This window comes from Phocoena sinus, chromosome 16 (assembly GCF_008692025.1).
Source record: "Phocoena sinus isolate mPhoSin1 chromosome 16, mPhoSin1.pri, whole genome shotgun sequence".
Lineage (NCBI taxonomy): Eukaryota > Metazoa > Chordata > Mammalia > Artiodactyla > Phocoenidae > Phocoena > Phocoena sinus.
In genome coordinates, this window is record NC_045778.1 from 21,409,675 (window position 1) to 21,424,627 (window position 14,953).

Below are 14,953 nucleotides of genomic sequence, written 5' to 3' on the forward strand. Positions count from 1 at the left end.
CAGATTCAGTTTCATATTCTACTTAACAAATAAATTGAAATATTTCTTTTTAAAAAATGGCACATATTGGGCATTCATTCATTCCCTCATTAAACAAATATTTTTTGAGTATCTATTCTGTGCCAGGGACTGTTTGAAGTTCAGGGAATATATTGAATAGTATGACATAAATAACAGTACTGACATAAATAATAAATAGTACTGACGTAAATCCCTGTCTTCATGGAGCTTACATTTTAGTGGGTGAGACAGTGAGCAAATCAGTAGAATATAAATATTTTATATGGTGTAAGTGCTAAGGAGAAACAGTTAAGCACAGTTGGGAGGATATGAAAAGAGGGTTAGGAACCTCACTGAGAAAGTGACTTTTGAAAGGGGACCTTAAGGAAGTAAGGGAGGATATAATAAACATAAGCTGTTCTTTTTTTTTTTTTTCATAAGCTGTTCTTGTTATTTGTGCTCTGTCTTTAAATACTATGACATTAATGATGAGATTCCTAGTTTTAAATGCACCTTAAAAAATAGTCTTCTCAGTTTGAACTTCGAGGTCTACAGAAACTTACCTCTTTGTTTTTTAAACCTTTTGCTCAGGTACTTGTTTTGGCTCCTACAAGGGAACTGGCAAACCAAGTAGCCAAAGACTTCAAAGATATAACTAGGAAACTCAGTGTGGCGTGTTTTTATGGTGGAACATCATATCAAAGCCAAAGTGAGTGAACATGTCTGATGGTAGCACAAAGATCTATTTGCTACTCAAATCTAAAATCTACATTTGAATTTTTACATATTATTGATATTTCTCTCCTCTCACAGTTAATCATATTCGAAATGGTATTGACATCTTGGTTGGGACCCCTGGTCGTATCAAAGATCATCTGCAGAGCGGCCGATTAGATCTTTCTAAACTGCGCCATGTTGTGCTTGATGAAGTGGATCAAATGTTAGATTTAGGTTTTGCTGAACAAGTTGAAGATATTATCCATGAATCCTACAAAACTGGTATATCCTAATTCAAAATAAGCACATTAGCAATTCTTTTCTTATGTAGAAGCTTATGAATTTTTTACTTTATGATTTTTAATACATCGTCCCCAGTGTTCTAACAAAACTAAAGGTATTTGGTATCTGTTTTCTTCCTGAACAAGAAAGTACAATAGCATACTTTAACCATTTTCTTAGCTTTCTTTGCTTTCTTCCATGTATTATTTTATAGTAAGTAGTTTTACTAACTCATTTTACTGATTTCTTTGCTCATTGTTATTTCTTAAATTCTCATCTTCCTTCTAGGTTCAGTTTCTTCATATTGATATTTTCCCTCAGTTTTGAAAGTAGAAAGTTTTGATAATTGCAGTAAAGTTTATATGTTCAAAATTCAGCCCAAGTTTTGAATTTTTCATTATTTCTTTGAAGTTGGGGGGATTTTTAAGAGCTGACTACATTGTGGGATATTAAGAAATTAAGAAAGCATTTGAATTCTTTTTGTTTATTTAAGATTCTGAAGACAATCCTCAGACTTTACTTTTTTCTGCAACTTGCCCACAGTGGGTATACAAAGTTGCAAAAAAATACATGAAATCCAGATATGAACAGGTTGACCTTGTTGGGAAAATGACTCAAAAGGCTGCAACTACTGTGGAAGTAAGTAGCTTTCCAGTGTGATAGATTTTAGCTTTTAGTTGATATTTTGAAATTTGTTGAAGTTAAACTTATGTTTTGGGTACCAGTTCAGGCCAAATATCTCTTTTTTGCCCGTAGTCAATAAGATACCTATGTATTTCTATAGTTTGAGACTCAGGAGCAGAGTAAAATAAATAGGGGGAAGAAAGTTTGTGAACAGGCAAGTCCTAACAGGAGATATACAGGCATCCATAGAGACAGACTTAAAGTATGTAGAATGTGAAAAACGAAGTAATTCATCACAATTTGCTGGTGTTGGGGCAATTTGTTAAAGCTTAGGTGGAAAAAAGATCCTCATTTCATACTGTATACCAAAAATATTCCCGAAGATTTAAAAAAATTAAGCCATAAAATAATTTACAGCAGATTGTAGGTCAACAGTTATTTGATTTGAGGAAAGGGTAGGCTTTTCTAAACATAAAGACAGAAGACAGAAGAAAGCACCATAAAGGAAAAGGTTTATAATTTTGACTCCATGAAAATTTAAACCTATAGTATTTTTTTTAAAAAAAGAATTAAAGGTAATATTTGCATTATTTTGACAGGTATGTACCATATATGTCACTTTTACATTTGACAGATGTACATATATGTGTATGTAAATAAAAATAGTCCAGGTGAACAAGAGTATAATCTATAAATACAATGTAATGGTTAAAAAGAATGAATTTGACTCATAAAAACCAGATTATAAAATGATAATTACTGAATCATACTATTTTAAAAAATACACAAATAATCCTAAATGGATTCTTTAGGTATTTATGTACAAAGTTAGGTGGGAAGGATAAACATCAAACTAATAATAATGTTTACTTCTGGGAAAGAGGACTTTTATAGTATGGGATGGCCAAAGGAAGCTTTTTGTTTATTTTGTAATGGCTGAAAGTTTTACATTAAGAGCATAAAATGTATCAGTGAAGAAAAGTTTATTAATGGGACTTCCTTGGTACTCCGGTGGGTAAGACTGTGCACTCCCAATGCAGGGGGCTTGGGTTCGACCCCTGGTTGGGGAATTAAATCCCGCACGCATGCAGCAACTGAGAGCCCGCATGCCGCAACGAAGATCCCGCATGCTGCAACTAAGACCTAGTGCAGCCAAAAAATTAAAAAAAGAAAAGAGAAAAGTTTATTAAGGACACTTTCAAACATGTACAAAAGTTGAATAGTACAAAGTATCTGATGTACCCATCACCAGGCTTTAACACTGATCTTTTCTATACCCCCATACATTCTTTAATCCTTACATTTGAAGCAGTCCAGTCATCATTTCATTTTTGTATAATTATATATTTTTTTAAAAGAATAAGGGCTCTTTAAAAACAAACAAAAAACCACAAAGTTACCATCATAGTAAAAAAACCCAATTTTTTAATATCTTTAAATATCTAGTGTTCACATTACCCTAGTTGTCTTTTTTTTGTAAATAGGTTGTTTGAATATGGATTCAAGTAAGATCCTTATATTGCTACCAATCTATATGTCTTAAGTCTTTTTTTATCCATGTGTTGAATGTTTATTCACCATCTTTTTTTTTAATTGAAATATAGTTGACGTACACTATTTTGTTAGTTTCAGGTGTACTGCATAGTTATTTGATATTTGCATATATTGTGAAACGATCACCACAATAAATCTAATAACCATCTGTTCCCATACAAAGTTGTTGCAATATTTTTTTTTTTTTTTTTGCGGTACGTGGGCCTCTCACCGTTGTGGCCTCTCCCGTTGCGGAGCACAGGCTCTGGACGCGCAGGCTCAGTGGCCATGGCTCACGGGCCCAGCTGCTCCGTGGCATGTGGGATCTTCCCGGACTGGGGCATGAACCCGTGTCCCCTGCATTCGCAGGTGGACTCTCAACCACTGCGCCACCAGGGAAGCCCCTGCTGCAATATTTTTGACCGTATTCCTTATGCTGTATATTGCATCCCCGTGGCTAGAACTTTGTACCTGTTAATCCCCTTTACCTGTTTTGGGTCCCCATCTCCCCTGCCCGCACTTTGGCAACCACCATTTTGTGCTCTGTATCTGTGTGTCTGTTTTCATTTTGTTTTGTTTTGTTTTTTAGGATTCCACATATAAGTGAGATCATACAGTATTTGTCTCTCTGTCTGACTTACTTTCTAGATTCATCCATGTAGTCGAAAATGGCAAGGTTTCATTTTCTTATTGATGGCTGAGTAATATTCCATTGTATGTATACTCCACATCTTCTTTATCCATTCCTCTGTTAAATCCTTTAAAATACAGGTCCCTCTGTCCCTTTTTTTCTTTGCAATTTTTTATTGAAAAGAACCGATCATTTGTCTTACAAGTTTCCCATAGTCTCAGTTTTGCTGATTTGCAGCCCTGTGGTGTTAGTTAACATGTCCCTCTGCTTTCATTTTCCTGTGAGTTGATGGTAGATTGTGGGGCTTGATCAGATTCAGGATCTTTTTTATTTTTATTTTTGAGAGGTAGGGAGGAAGAAACAAGACTTTGACATACCTGGTACAAATGATTCTTAGTTTCTTCTTTGTGCTTATCTCTTTTTTCCCTGTGTTATGTAATTAATTGTTTTAAACAATGTTATTGAGATTAATATGTTAAAATGCACAGACTTAAAATGTTACAGTGTATTTTTTCCCCAACATTTTATCATGAAGGTTTCAAACAGGCTGAAAAGTTGAGAGAATTTTACAGTGAACACGCATATACCCACCAGCTAGATTCTGCCATTAATATTTTGCTATATTTGCTTTATTGCATATCTACTCATCCCTATATCCATCTTATTTTTTTATTTATTTCAAATTGCAGAAATCAGTATAATTCCTCATAAGTATTTTAGTTTGCATATCTTTAGCTAGATTTCAATATTTACAATTTTTTTATTGAAGTAAAGTTCACATAACTAAAATTAACCACTTTGAAGTGTATCATTCAGTGTCATTTAGTACATGCACAGTGTTATACAACCATTGCTTCTATCTACTTCAAAACGCTTCGTTACCCGAAAAGGAAATCCTGTAACTATTAAGCATTTACTCCCTATTCCCCCCTTCTCCTAGCCCTTGGCAACCATCAATCTGCTTTCTGTCTCGATGGATTTACCTCTTCTCGTTATTTCATATAAATGTAATCATTACAACATGTGGCTTTTTTGTGTCGGGCTTCTTTTGTGTAGCATAATGTTTTCAAGGTTCATCCACCTAATATTTACAATTTTTGAGATAAGATTTACATACAATAGAATGCAAAATTTTAAGTGTACATTTGCTTCGTTTTGACAAATTCATACACCTGTGTAACCCAAACCCCTATCAAAACAAAGAATATTACCATGATCCCAGAAAGTTCACCCGTGCCCCTGCCCAGTCCCCGTTCAGGGGCAACTACTGTTCTGCTTTTTTTGCATCATAGATTATAGATTAGTTTTGCCTGGTTTAGAGCTTCAGACAAATGGAATCATATTGTGTATACTCTTTTTCTGTAAGCCTTCATTCACCCAGCATATGTTTTGAGATTCATCCATATTGTCGCATGGATCAGTAGTTGGTTCCTTTAATCACTGAACGGTATTCCACTGTATAAGTACACTACAATTTGCTTATCCTTTCACCTACTGATTGCTATTTTCAAATGGGGTTGGGGAGAATCGTTGTCTTATTGTCTTCCAGGAAGGCCAATTCTTGAACAAATAGAAAAAGCAATGTACAAGAGAAATCTTTTTCAATAATTTTAATGAAGCAGATATTTGATATTTTCTTTCTTCAAAGCATCTGGCCATCCAGTGCCATTGGTCTCAGAGGCCAGCAGTTATTGGAGATGTCCTTCAAGTCTACAGTGGGTCTGAAGGGAGGGCTATTATCTTCTGTGAGACCAAAAAGAATGTAACTGAAATGGCCATGAATCCACACATAAAACAGGTAAGTCTTTTTTCATGCTTTCTCTAATTGAGATTATAGGTATGAATCACTGAGCAAAAAAAAAATCATGGGGCTTCCCTGGTGGCGCAGTGGTTGAGAGTCCGCCTGCTGATGCAGGGGACACGTGTTTGTGCCCTGGTCTGGGAAGATCCCACATGCCGTGGAGCGGCTGGGAGCCGTGAGCCATGGCCACTGAGCCTGTGCATCCAGAGCCTGTGCTCTGCAACGGGAAAGGCCACAACAGTGAGAGGCCCGCGTACTGCAAAAAAAAAAAAAAAAAAAAAAAAAAAAAAAATCATGTCCTTTGTGGACTAGGTTTGATAGTCATTCTTGGAATTGAGTCTCATTCAGAAAGAATTTATAGCCAGCCTCTCATGATCTGTTAAATCAGGATAGAATTCTATCCGTTTTCACCAGAAGTTTTCTTAAAACTTTGCAAATGTGATCTTGAAAATACAAAGAGTGAAACAAAATGAGTTTCTGTGGGTAATATTTTAGAGTTGTGTATAAGAAGAATCGCAAATATCTATTGAATGAATGGATCAGAACACTAAATCCATGTGTTTTTTGCTGTTAACTTTTTATAGTAGAAAATTGCAAACTTATACAAGACATACACAGAAGTTGACAGTGCAATGATGTGTTCTTTTTCCAGCTGCAACAATTATCTTATTTCATCCAAATGCCCACTCATTTCTTGCTTCTGAAATTATTCTGAAGCAAACCTTAGATAACATGTTATTATGCCCATAAATATTTGGGTACGTATCTCTAATGGAAAAGCATTATTATTGTTTTTTTTTAATTTATTCTTTTGGCTGCACCATGTGGCATGTGGGATCTTGGTTCCCCAACCAGGGTTCGAACCCGTGCCCCCCTGTAGTGAAAGCGCGGGGTCTTAACCACTGGACTGCCAGGGAAGGCCAGGAAAGGGTTATTTTTTTAAAAACTCACAATACGGGCTTCCCTGGTGGCGCAATGGTTGGGAACCTGCCTGCTAGTGCAGGGTACAAGGGTTCAAGCCCTGGTTCGGGAAGATCCCACATGCCGTGGAGCAACTAAGCCCGTGCGCCACAGCTGCTGAGCCTGCGCTCTAGGGTCCGCGAGCCACAGCTGCTGGGCCTGCGTGCCACAGCTACTGAGGCCCGTGCATCTAGAGCCAATGCTCCACAACAGGAGAGTCCACTGCAGTGAGAGGCCCGCACACTGCAGCAAAGAGTAGCCCCGCTTGCCGCAACTAGAGAAAGCCCGCGCACAGCAGCGAAGACCCAATGCAACCAAAAGTGAATAATAAATAAATTTAAAAAACAAACAAAAACACTCACAGTACTGTTATGACATCTAAAAAATTAATAGTAATTAAAATCTTCAAATATAAATTAGTCTTTAGATTCTCAATTGCCTCATACATGCTCTGTTTTCTGTAGTTTGTTATTTGGAACCTGGATCCAAATAAGAGTCTTTTTTTTTTTATTAATTAAGTTTTTTTGACTGTGTTGGGTCTTCGTTGCTGTGTGCAGTCTTTAGTTGTGGCGAGCGGGGGCTACTCTTCATTGCGGTGTGCGGGCTTCTCATTGTGGTGGCTTCTCTTATTGTGGAGCACAGACTCTAGATGTGTGGTCTTCAGTAGCTGTGGCGTGCGGGCTCAGTAGCTGTGGCACACGGGTCAGTAGTTGTGGCTTGCGGGCTCTAGAGCGCAGTCTCGGTAGTTGTGGCGCACGGGCTTAGTTGCTCCGTGGCACGTGGGATCTTCCCGGATCAGGGCTCGAACTTGTGTCCGCTGTATTGGCAGGTGGATTCTTAATCACTGAGCCACCAGGGAAGCCCCAAATAAGAGTCTTGTGTTGTGTGATTTCATTAAGTCTCTTCAATATATGGATTCTTCCATCTGTTTTTTTCTTGTAGTTCTTTTTATTATTGTTTAAGAAACCAAGTTTTCATAATCTAGAGTATTGCTTCCCTGTGATATCATTTAACATGCTCTTCTGTTTTCTGTATTTCCTATAAATTCAGGTTTGTTTGTTTGTGGCAAAATTATTTCATAGGCAGTGGTGCACTTCCATCAGGAGGCATATAATGTGTAGTTCTTTCTCTTTTTGTGATGTTAACATTCATTGATAATAACACCCTTGGTCCCTGTGTCAGTGTCTCTCCAGTTTTTTGTTGTTGTTGTCTGTCACTTGTTATCTAGAAGATTCCCAAGGAAGGGCTCATGGAAACAATATTCACTATTGATAATAGCTTGTTTGTAACTTTATACCTTAAAAATAATTTTGGATGGATATAACATTCTTGGTTCACATTTTCTTTCCTTCAGTATATTAAATATGTTTTTCCATTGGAATAAAGCATACTGTAATAAAAAGTCTGATGCCAATCTGATTTTTTTTTTCACCTTATAAGTGATTTGGTTTTTTGCCTGAATACAAAAGCTTTTTTCCTTTTTCTTTAAAAATCAGTAGTTTTATTAGAATATATTTTGGTGTTGTTCTTCTGAGTACACAGTGTACACAACTTGTAGTTTCAAATATATGTATTTTTTAATTTCAGCAAAATTTTCTTGAATCCTAATTTATTGATATTTGGTTTGTCTGATTGCTTTGGCTTTTTTCTTTAGGGACTCTTGTTACATGTATGTTGGCTCTTTTTTCCTCTATCCTTTGTCTCTTTATCGCAAATCTTTTTTATCTTTTTCTTTATTTCAGTTTTCAAAATTTTCAAAATTAAGGTATCATCTGTTGTGTTTAATCAGTCTTGTATTTCTTCCAATATATTCTTCATTTATGAAAAGTCTTTGTCCTTTGTTTCTACTTCTTTTTTTTTTTTTAAATAAATTTATTTATTTATTTTTGGCTGCTTTGGGTCTTCGTTGCTAAGTGCGGGCTTTCTCTAGTTGTGGTGAGCAGGGGGTACTCTTCATTGCGGTGTGCAGATTGCAGTGTCTTCTCTTGTTGCAGAGCACGGGCTCTAGGCGCGCGGGCTTCAGTTGTTGTGGCTCGCGGACTCTAGAGCGCAGGCTCAGTAGTTATGGCGCACGGGCTTAGTTGCTCCGCGGCACGTGGAATCTTCCCGGACCAGGGCTCGAACCCGTGTCCCCTGCGTTGGCAGGCGGACCCCCAACCACTGCGCCACCAGGGAAGCCCTGCCTCTCTTATTTTTGATCGTGTTTAAGGTACAGTCTACAAATTATGTCTCAATAAAGCTGTTAGAAAAAATAAAGGTCTCCCTCTTTCTGAGCTCTGGTTGATTTTTCCCCTCACTTTTATCTGGGTCATCTCTTTCCTTTGTTTCTGGGATCCCTGGCATCCTCAGTTTGGGTTCTAGGTCCAATAATTTCTCCTCAATGTGGGGGCACTTTGTCCTGGCAAGGGATCATTGGTTTGTTAGTTTTGAAGGTTCATGTGGGCCCAGGATGTTCCAGCCTCTTTCACACCTTACCTCTGTCTCACAGTTACCCTTGAATGTGCAGAAATTCTCCCAGTTTCAGCTGACTTTCTCAAATTGGCCCATTATACTTTCCAGGGAGTATCTGTTCTTAGGACTAGCAAGTCCCCCCCTCCCCTTCACCCCTAATACATACAGGTTTTGTCCCTACCTGCTCATATTTTGGAAACCGTGAAAATACCTTGTCACTAAGTTTTGTCATAGATCTTTGTGGATTTTTTATTTTGTCATCCTAGTTGCCCTGTTTTATTTATTTATTTTTATTTTTGGCTGGGTTGGGTCTTTGTTACTGCTGTGCGTGGGCTTTCTCTAGTTGGGGCGAGTGGGGGCTACTCTTCATTGAGGTGTGCAGGCTTCTCATTGCAGTGGCTTCTCGTTGCAGACCACAGGCTCTAGGCGCACAGGCTTCCGTAGTTGTGTCATGTGGGCTCAATAGTTGTGGCTTGTGGGCTCTAGAGTGCAGGCTCAGTAGTTGTGGCTCACAGGCTTACTTGCTCTGCGGCATGTGGGATCTTCCCAGACCAGAGCTCCAACCGTGTCCCCTGCCTTGGCAGGCAGATTCTTAACAACTGCGCCACCAGGGAAGTCCTGCCCTGTTTGTTTTTATGTGAGAACTGGAGATTCAAAGACAGTGCAGCCACCATCTTCTCCAGTATCATTTTAACTAATTGTGTAACTTTAGCTTTGTATCCAGTAAAAACAGAGAGTCTAAATAGTGAAAGAATGTTGAAGAGTAGTTAATTTACCTTTCCTTTCTTTGCTTTAGAACACTCAGCAGCAGCTGTCTTGCAGAGGTATTGTTTTTTTCTTTTGTTTGTTTTTATAAATTTATTTATTCATTTATTTAATTTTTAGCTACATTGGGCCTTCGCTCCTGCACGCGGGTTTTCTGTAGTTGCTGAGAGCGGGGGCTACTCTTCGTTGCGGTGCGCGGGCTTCTCATTGCAGTGGCTTCTCTCGTTGTGGAGCACAGGATCTAGGCGCGTGGGCTTCAGTAGTTGTGGCACACGGGCTTCAGTAGTTGTGGCTCGTGGGCTCTAGAGCACAGGCTGAGTAGTTGTGGTGCAGGGGCTTAGTTGCTCCACAGCATGTGGGATCTTCCTGGACCAGGGCTCGAACCTGTGTCCCTCGCATTGGCAGGTGGATTCTTAACCACTTCACCACCAAGGAAGTCCCTTACTTGTACTTTAAATATTGGCATTCCTCACAGTTCTAACCTCTGTAATTGTTTCTTCTCACTTAACATATTTTTTCTGAGCATAGTGATTAGTTGCAGTTTGGAGTCTGACAGGTCAAGATTTTTTTTGCTTTTAACTTTTTTTTTTTTATATTTATCTATTTATTTGGCTGCACTGGGTCTTACTTGTGGCACGCAGGATCTTTTTTAGTTGTAGCATGTGAACTCTTAGTTGCAGCATGCAGGATCTAGTTCCCCGACCAGGGATCAAACACGAGCCCCCTGCATTGGGAGTGCGGAGTCTTAGCCGCTGGACCTGGGGAGTTCCCAGATCTGGATTTAAATCCCAGTTGTGTTACTTACTAGCTGTATAACCTTGGGCAAATAACTTCCTATTTCAGTGCCCATGTTTCCTTTTTAAAAAGTGGTATTAGGGACTTCCCTGGTGGTCCAGTGGTAAAGAATTCGCCTTCCAGTGGAGGGGACACAGGTTCCATCCCTGGTCAGGGAACTAAGATCACACATGCTGTGGGGCAGCTAAGCCCGCGTGCCTCAATTACTGAGCTCGCATGCCTCAATGAGCCCGCACACCGCAAACTACAGAGCCCACGCGCTCTGGAACCCACGCGCCACAGCTAGAGAAGAGAAAAACCTGCATGCCACAACTAGAGAGAAGCCCGTGTGCCGCAACGAAAGATCCCGCCTGCTGTAACTAAGACCTGACATAGCCATAAATAAATAAATAAATTAATTAATTAATAATCTTTTTTAAAAAGTGTTATTAAAATTTTTTTCATACTTTTAAGACTTAAATAAATTATCATTTAAAGTATTTAGTATAGTGCTTTTATAATAAGCAGTCAATAAGTGTAGAAATATAGAAGTACAGAGATGTGTATAGATAAATATATCTATCTAATCACTCCTGTGGTTCCAGTCATTGTGTATATGCTGATGATGTCCAAATCTTTTTCCAGGTTAGCTCTGTCTCCAGAATCTAGACTTGTGTTTATCATACTGGCCACAGACACCCCAACCCACTGTCTACCTAAAATTGAGTTTATTCTTTTATATGCTTATACCCACTGTCTCCAGCATTCCCTGTTGTTGAATGATACCCATAGTTCAAGCCAGAAATCTACATATCACCCTTGAGTTCTCTTCCTTCCTTTTGCCATCCAGGTAACTACAAAGTATTTTAAGATTCTATTTCCTATGGTTTAAAATGGTCCATTTCTTCCCTACTTCTGTTGCAGAAGCTCAAAATCTGGGAGTCATATATATGGTTCTTTCCCTTATACCTCATTTCCACTCCCTTCACCAAGTCCTCCCAATTTCATATACTAGTATTTATTTTTTTCTTTTTTCTTTTTTTGGCTGTGTTGGGTCTTTGTTGCTGTGCACAGGCTTTCTCTAGTTACGGCGAGCAGGGGCTACTCTTTGTGGTGGTGTGCGGGCTTCTCATTGCGGTGGCTTCTCTTGTTGTGGAGCATGGGCTCTAGGCACGCAGGCTTCAGTAGTTGCGGCACATGGGCTCAATAATTGTGACGCATGGGCTCTAGGGCACGTGGGCTTCAGTAGTTGTGCACGGGCTTAGTTGCTCTGCAGCATGTGGGATCTTCCTGGACCAGGGATCGAACCTGTGTCCCCTGCATTGACAGGTGGATTCTTAACCTCTGCGCCACCAGGGAAGTCACTGCTAATAGTTCTTGAATTCATTTACTGCCTAGCCCCTACTTATCTTTCCAGCCTCATCTTATCACACTTTCCCCTTATTTCTGCACTCTCACCATACCTATTTTTACTGTCACCACAGGGCTCTTGAACTTGTAGTCTGTCTTGCCTAGCAGCTCCCATCCTTCAGATATCAGTCCAGAGTACTTTTCTGTAAATTCTTCTTGCCCCAAACTAGGTCAGGTTGTCCTCTTCTAAACGCCCTTTGCCTCTTAGACCCATGCATCTTGAGTTACACTTGTTGGCTAAATTTATTTGTGTGCCTAATTACTTGATTAATGTCCATTTCCTCGACCAGAGTATCAAGACGATGAGGACAGAGAAAGTTTTAATTTTTGTTTGCCATTTTATCCCTAGTACCTGATGTGTAGATTACCACATATTTGTTAAATGAATAAATGGTCATTGCCACTGCCTTGATGAGGCCACTGATATCTCTCCTGAATTTCTACAACAGTCTGCTATCTGAGTCTCCCTAGCTTTTGCCTTGCCCTTGTCTAATATATTCTATACATTGTAGCCAGAATATTCCTTCTAGAATACAAATATGTTCATGAAAGTTTTCTGCTTACAATCATTCAATTGTTCCATATTGTCCTCAGGATAAAATTCATACTCCTTTTCAGTCTCATCTCTCACCACTTCTCCTTTTAACTCTGTGCTTCAGCAATACTCAAATATTTGTAGTTTGCCAGAAACATTAATTATGTGTGATATTTCTTCTTTCTGGAACTCCCTAACCTCCTTTTTTTTTTTTTTTTTTTTTAACCTGACTACTAGTTCCTTATTCTCTGTCAGGTCTCAGCTTCAGTGCTGCCTTCCCTTCAAACTAGATTGAGTTAGGTTCCCCTCTTAGGTATTTCTATAGCACCCTGCACCTTCTTATAGCACATATCATACTGTATTGAAAATACTTGTCAACTTGTCTGTCCCAGGGTCGTTTCTTTATGATTGTTCCAGAACCTGGCATAGTACCTGGAGCATAGCAAGTGCTCAGTGAATTCACTCATGAATGCATTATGCTTAGATGCTGCAGTTTAGGTACTGTTGGAGTTAAATAATTGTTACAAACTTTTAATAGTGGCTAAGAATACTAGGAAATTTATTTGGAATACTAGGAAATTATTTGCAGCATACATGGAAGATCAACCCAGTATAAATTGGTTCAGCTTCACTGAAAATTACAGAAATGTAAATTAGAACAACATTGGGAAATCATTTTTGCCTATTAGGTTTACAAGGATTATAATGATTCATAGTATACAGGTGGGCGGTATATATATATATATATATGTGTGGGGTAAGATGAAATAAACACTCATAGAATGTTGAAGAGTAAATGGGCATAATTTCTTCTTTTTAAATTGAAGTATAGTTGATTTACAATATTGTGTTAATTCCTGCTGTACAGCAAAGTGACTCAGTTATACATGTATATACGTTCTTTTTTATATTCTTTTCCATTTTGGTTTATCCCAGGACATTGAATATAGTTACCTGTGCTATACAGTAGGACCTTTTTGTCCATCCATTCTATATGAGATAGTTTGCATCTACTAACCCCAACCTCCCATCCCTCCCCCACCCCCCTTTCCCCTTGGCCACCACAAGTCTGTTCTTTATGTCTGTGAGTCTGGTTTTTGTTTGTTTATTTACAACTTCTTTTTATAATACAGTTTTAATTTAATAGTAATAGCTATTAAAATGTTAAATGTTCATAATTTTTGACCCAGAAATTCAACTTCTAGATAGGTAACCTACTGAAATATACTAAGGGGTCTGCAGTTGTAAGTACAAGGTTATTCGTTGTAGCATTGTTTCTGAAGATGAAAGTTTGGATCCTACCCAAATCAGTAGGGTACTGCTAAAATAAATGATACTGGGAATTCCCTGGCGGTCCAATGGTTAGGACTTGGCACTTTCACTGCCAGGGCCCAGGTTCAATCCCTGGTCAGGGAACTAAGATCCTGCAAGCTGTGTGGCATGGCCAAAAAAAGATACTGCAGCCATATGAAGAAATCATGTATAGTTTAAAAAAATTAAGTAGATATATATCTATAGATGTAGAAGAATGGCTAAGATATAAAAAATTTATAAGGCAGGTTGTAAAACAGTACATATATAGTAAAACCCCATTTTTATAGGTGAATACATAAAATTATATGCTAGGATTTGTGAGGGGTCTGTGTGTGTGTATGTATTTAAAAAATAATATGCGGGGCTTCCCTGGCGCAGTGGTTGAGAGTCCGCCTGCTGATGCAGGGGACACAGGTTCGTGCCCCGGTCCGGGAAGATCCCACATGCCACGGAGCGGCTAGGCCCGTGAGCCATGGCCGCTGAGCCTGCGCGTCTGGCACCTGTGCTCCGCAACGGGAGAGGCCACAACAGTGAGAGGCCCGCGTACCGCAAAAAAAAAAAAAAAAAAAAAAAAATGCAGAGGAATATTCACCAAACTGTTAGCAGTTAATTATTAGGAGGCTGATATTAAGGGAAGCTTTTGCATTTTATGTTAAATGCTTTTCTGTAACATTTGAGTTTTTAAAAACAATACGCATGTATTTTTATAATTATCAGAAGGTAAGATTTAAAAACAACAGCAACAGAAAAGAGCACAGACTGTATGGTGTTTGGTGCTATGAATTGCAAATATGTGCTATACACTTATTTCTCCTTTTTTTTTTTTTTCAAATAGAATGCCCAGTGTTTACATGGCGATATTGCACAGTCACAAAGAGAAATTACACTGAAAGGCTTCAGAGAGGGTAGTTTTAAAGTTTTGGTGGCAACCAATGTGGCTGCCCGTGGTTTGGACATTCCTGAGGTTGACCTGGTGATTCAGAGTTCACCTCCACAGGTAGGAAATAAGATTTCCCCACCCCAGTTTTATTGAAAAATAATTGACATACATCACTGTATAAGTTTAAGCTGTACAACATGATGGTTTGATTTACATATGTTGTGAATTGATTGCCACAATAGCTTTAGCTAACATCCATCTTCTCATGTAGGTATA

At 38.7% G+C, this 14,953-nt stretch overlaps 1 protein-coding gene across 1 annotated transcript in view; it reads left to right on the top strand.

Annotated features, from left to right (window-relative positions):
• DDX50 (DExD-box helicase 50) overlaps positions 1-14,953 on the top strand; it is a 32,563-nt gene that overhangs the window by 8,748 nt on the left and 8,862 nt on the right. The window contains exons 5-9 of the mRNA XM_032609062.1: positions 592-709; positions 814-999; positions 1,493-1,638; positions 5,436-5,585; positions 14,633-14,794. Coding sequence (XP_032464953.1) covers positions 592-709; positions 814-999; positions 1,493-1,638; positions 5,436-5,585; positions 14,633-14,794 — 762 coding nt within the window. The remainder of the gene's footprint in view (positions 1-591; positions 710-813; positions 1,000-1,492; positions 1,639-5,435; positions 5,586-14,632; positions 14,795-14,953) is intronic.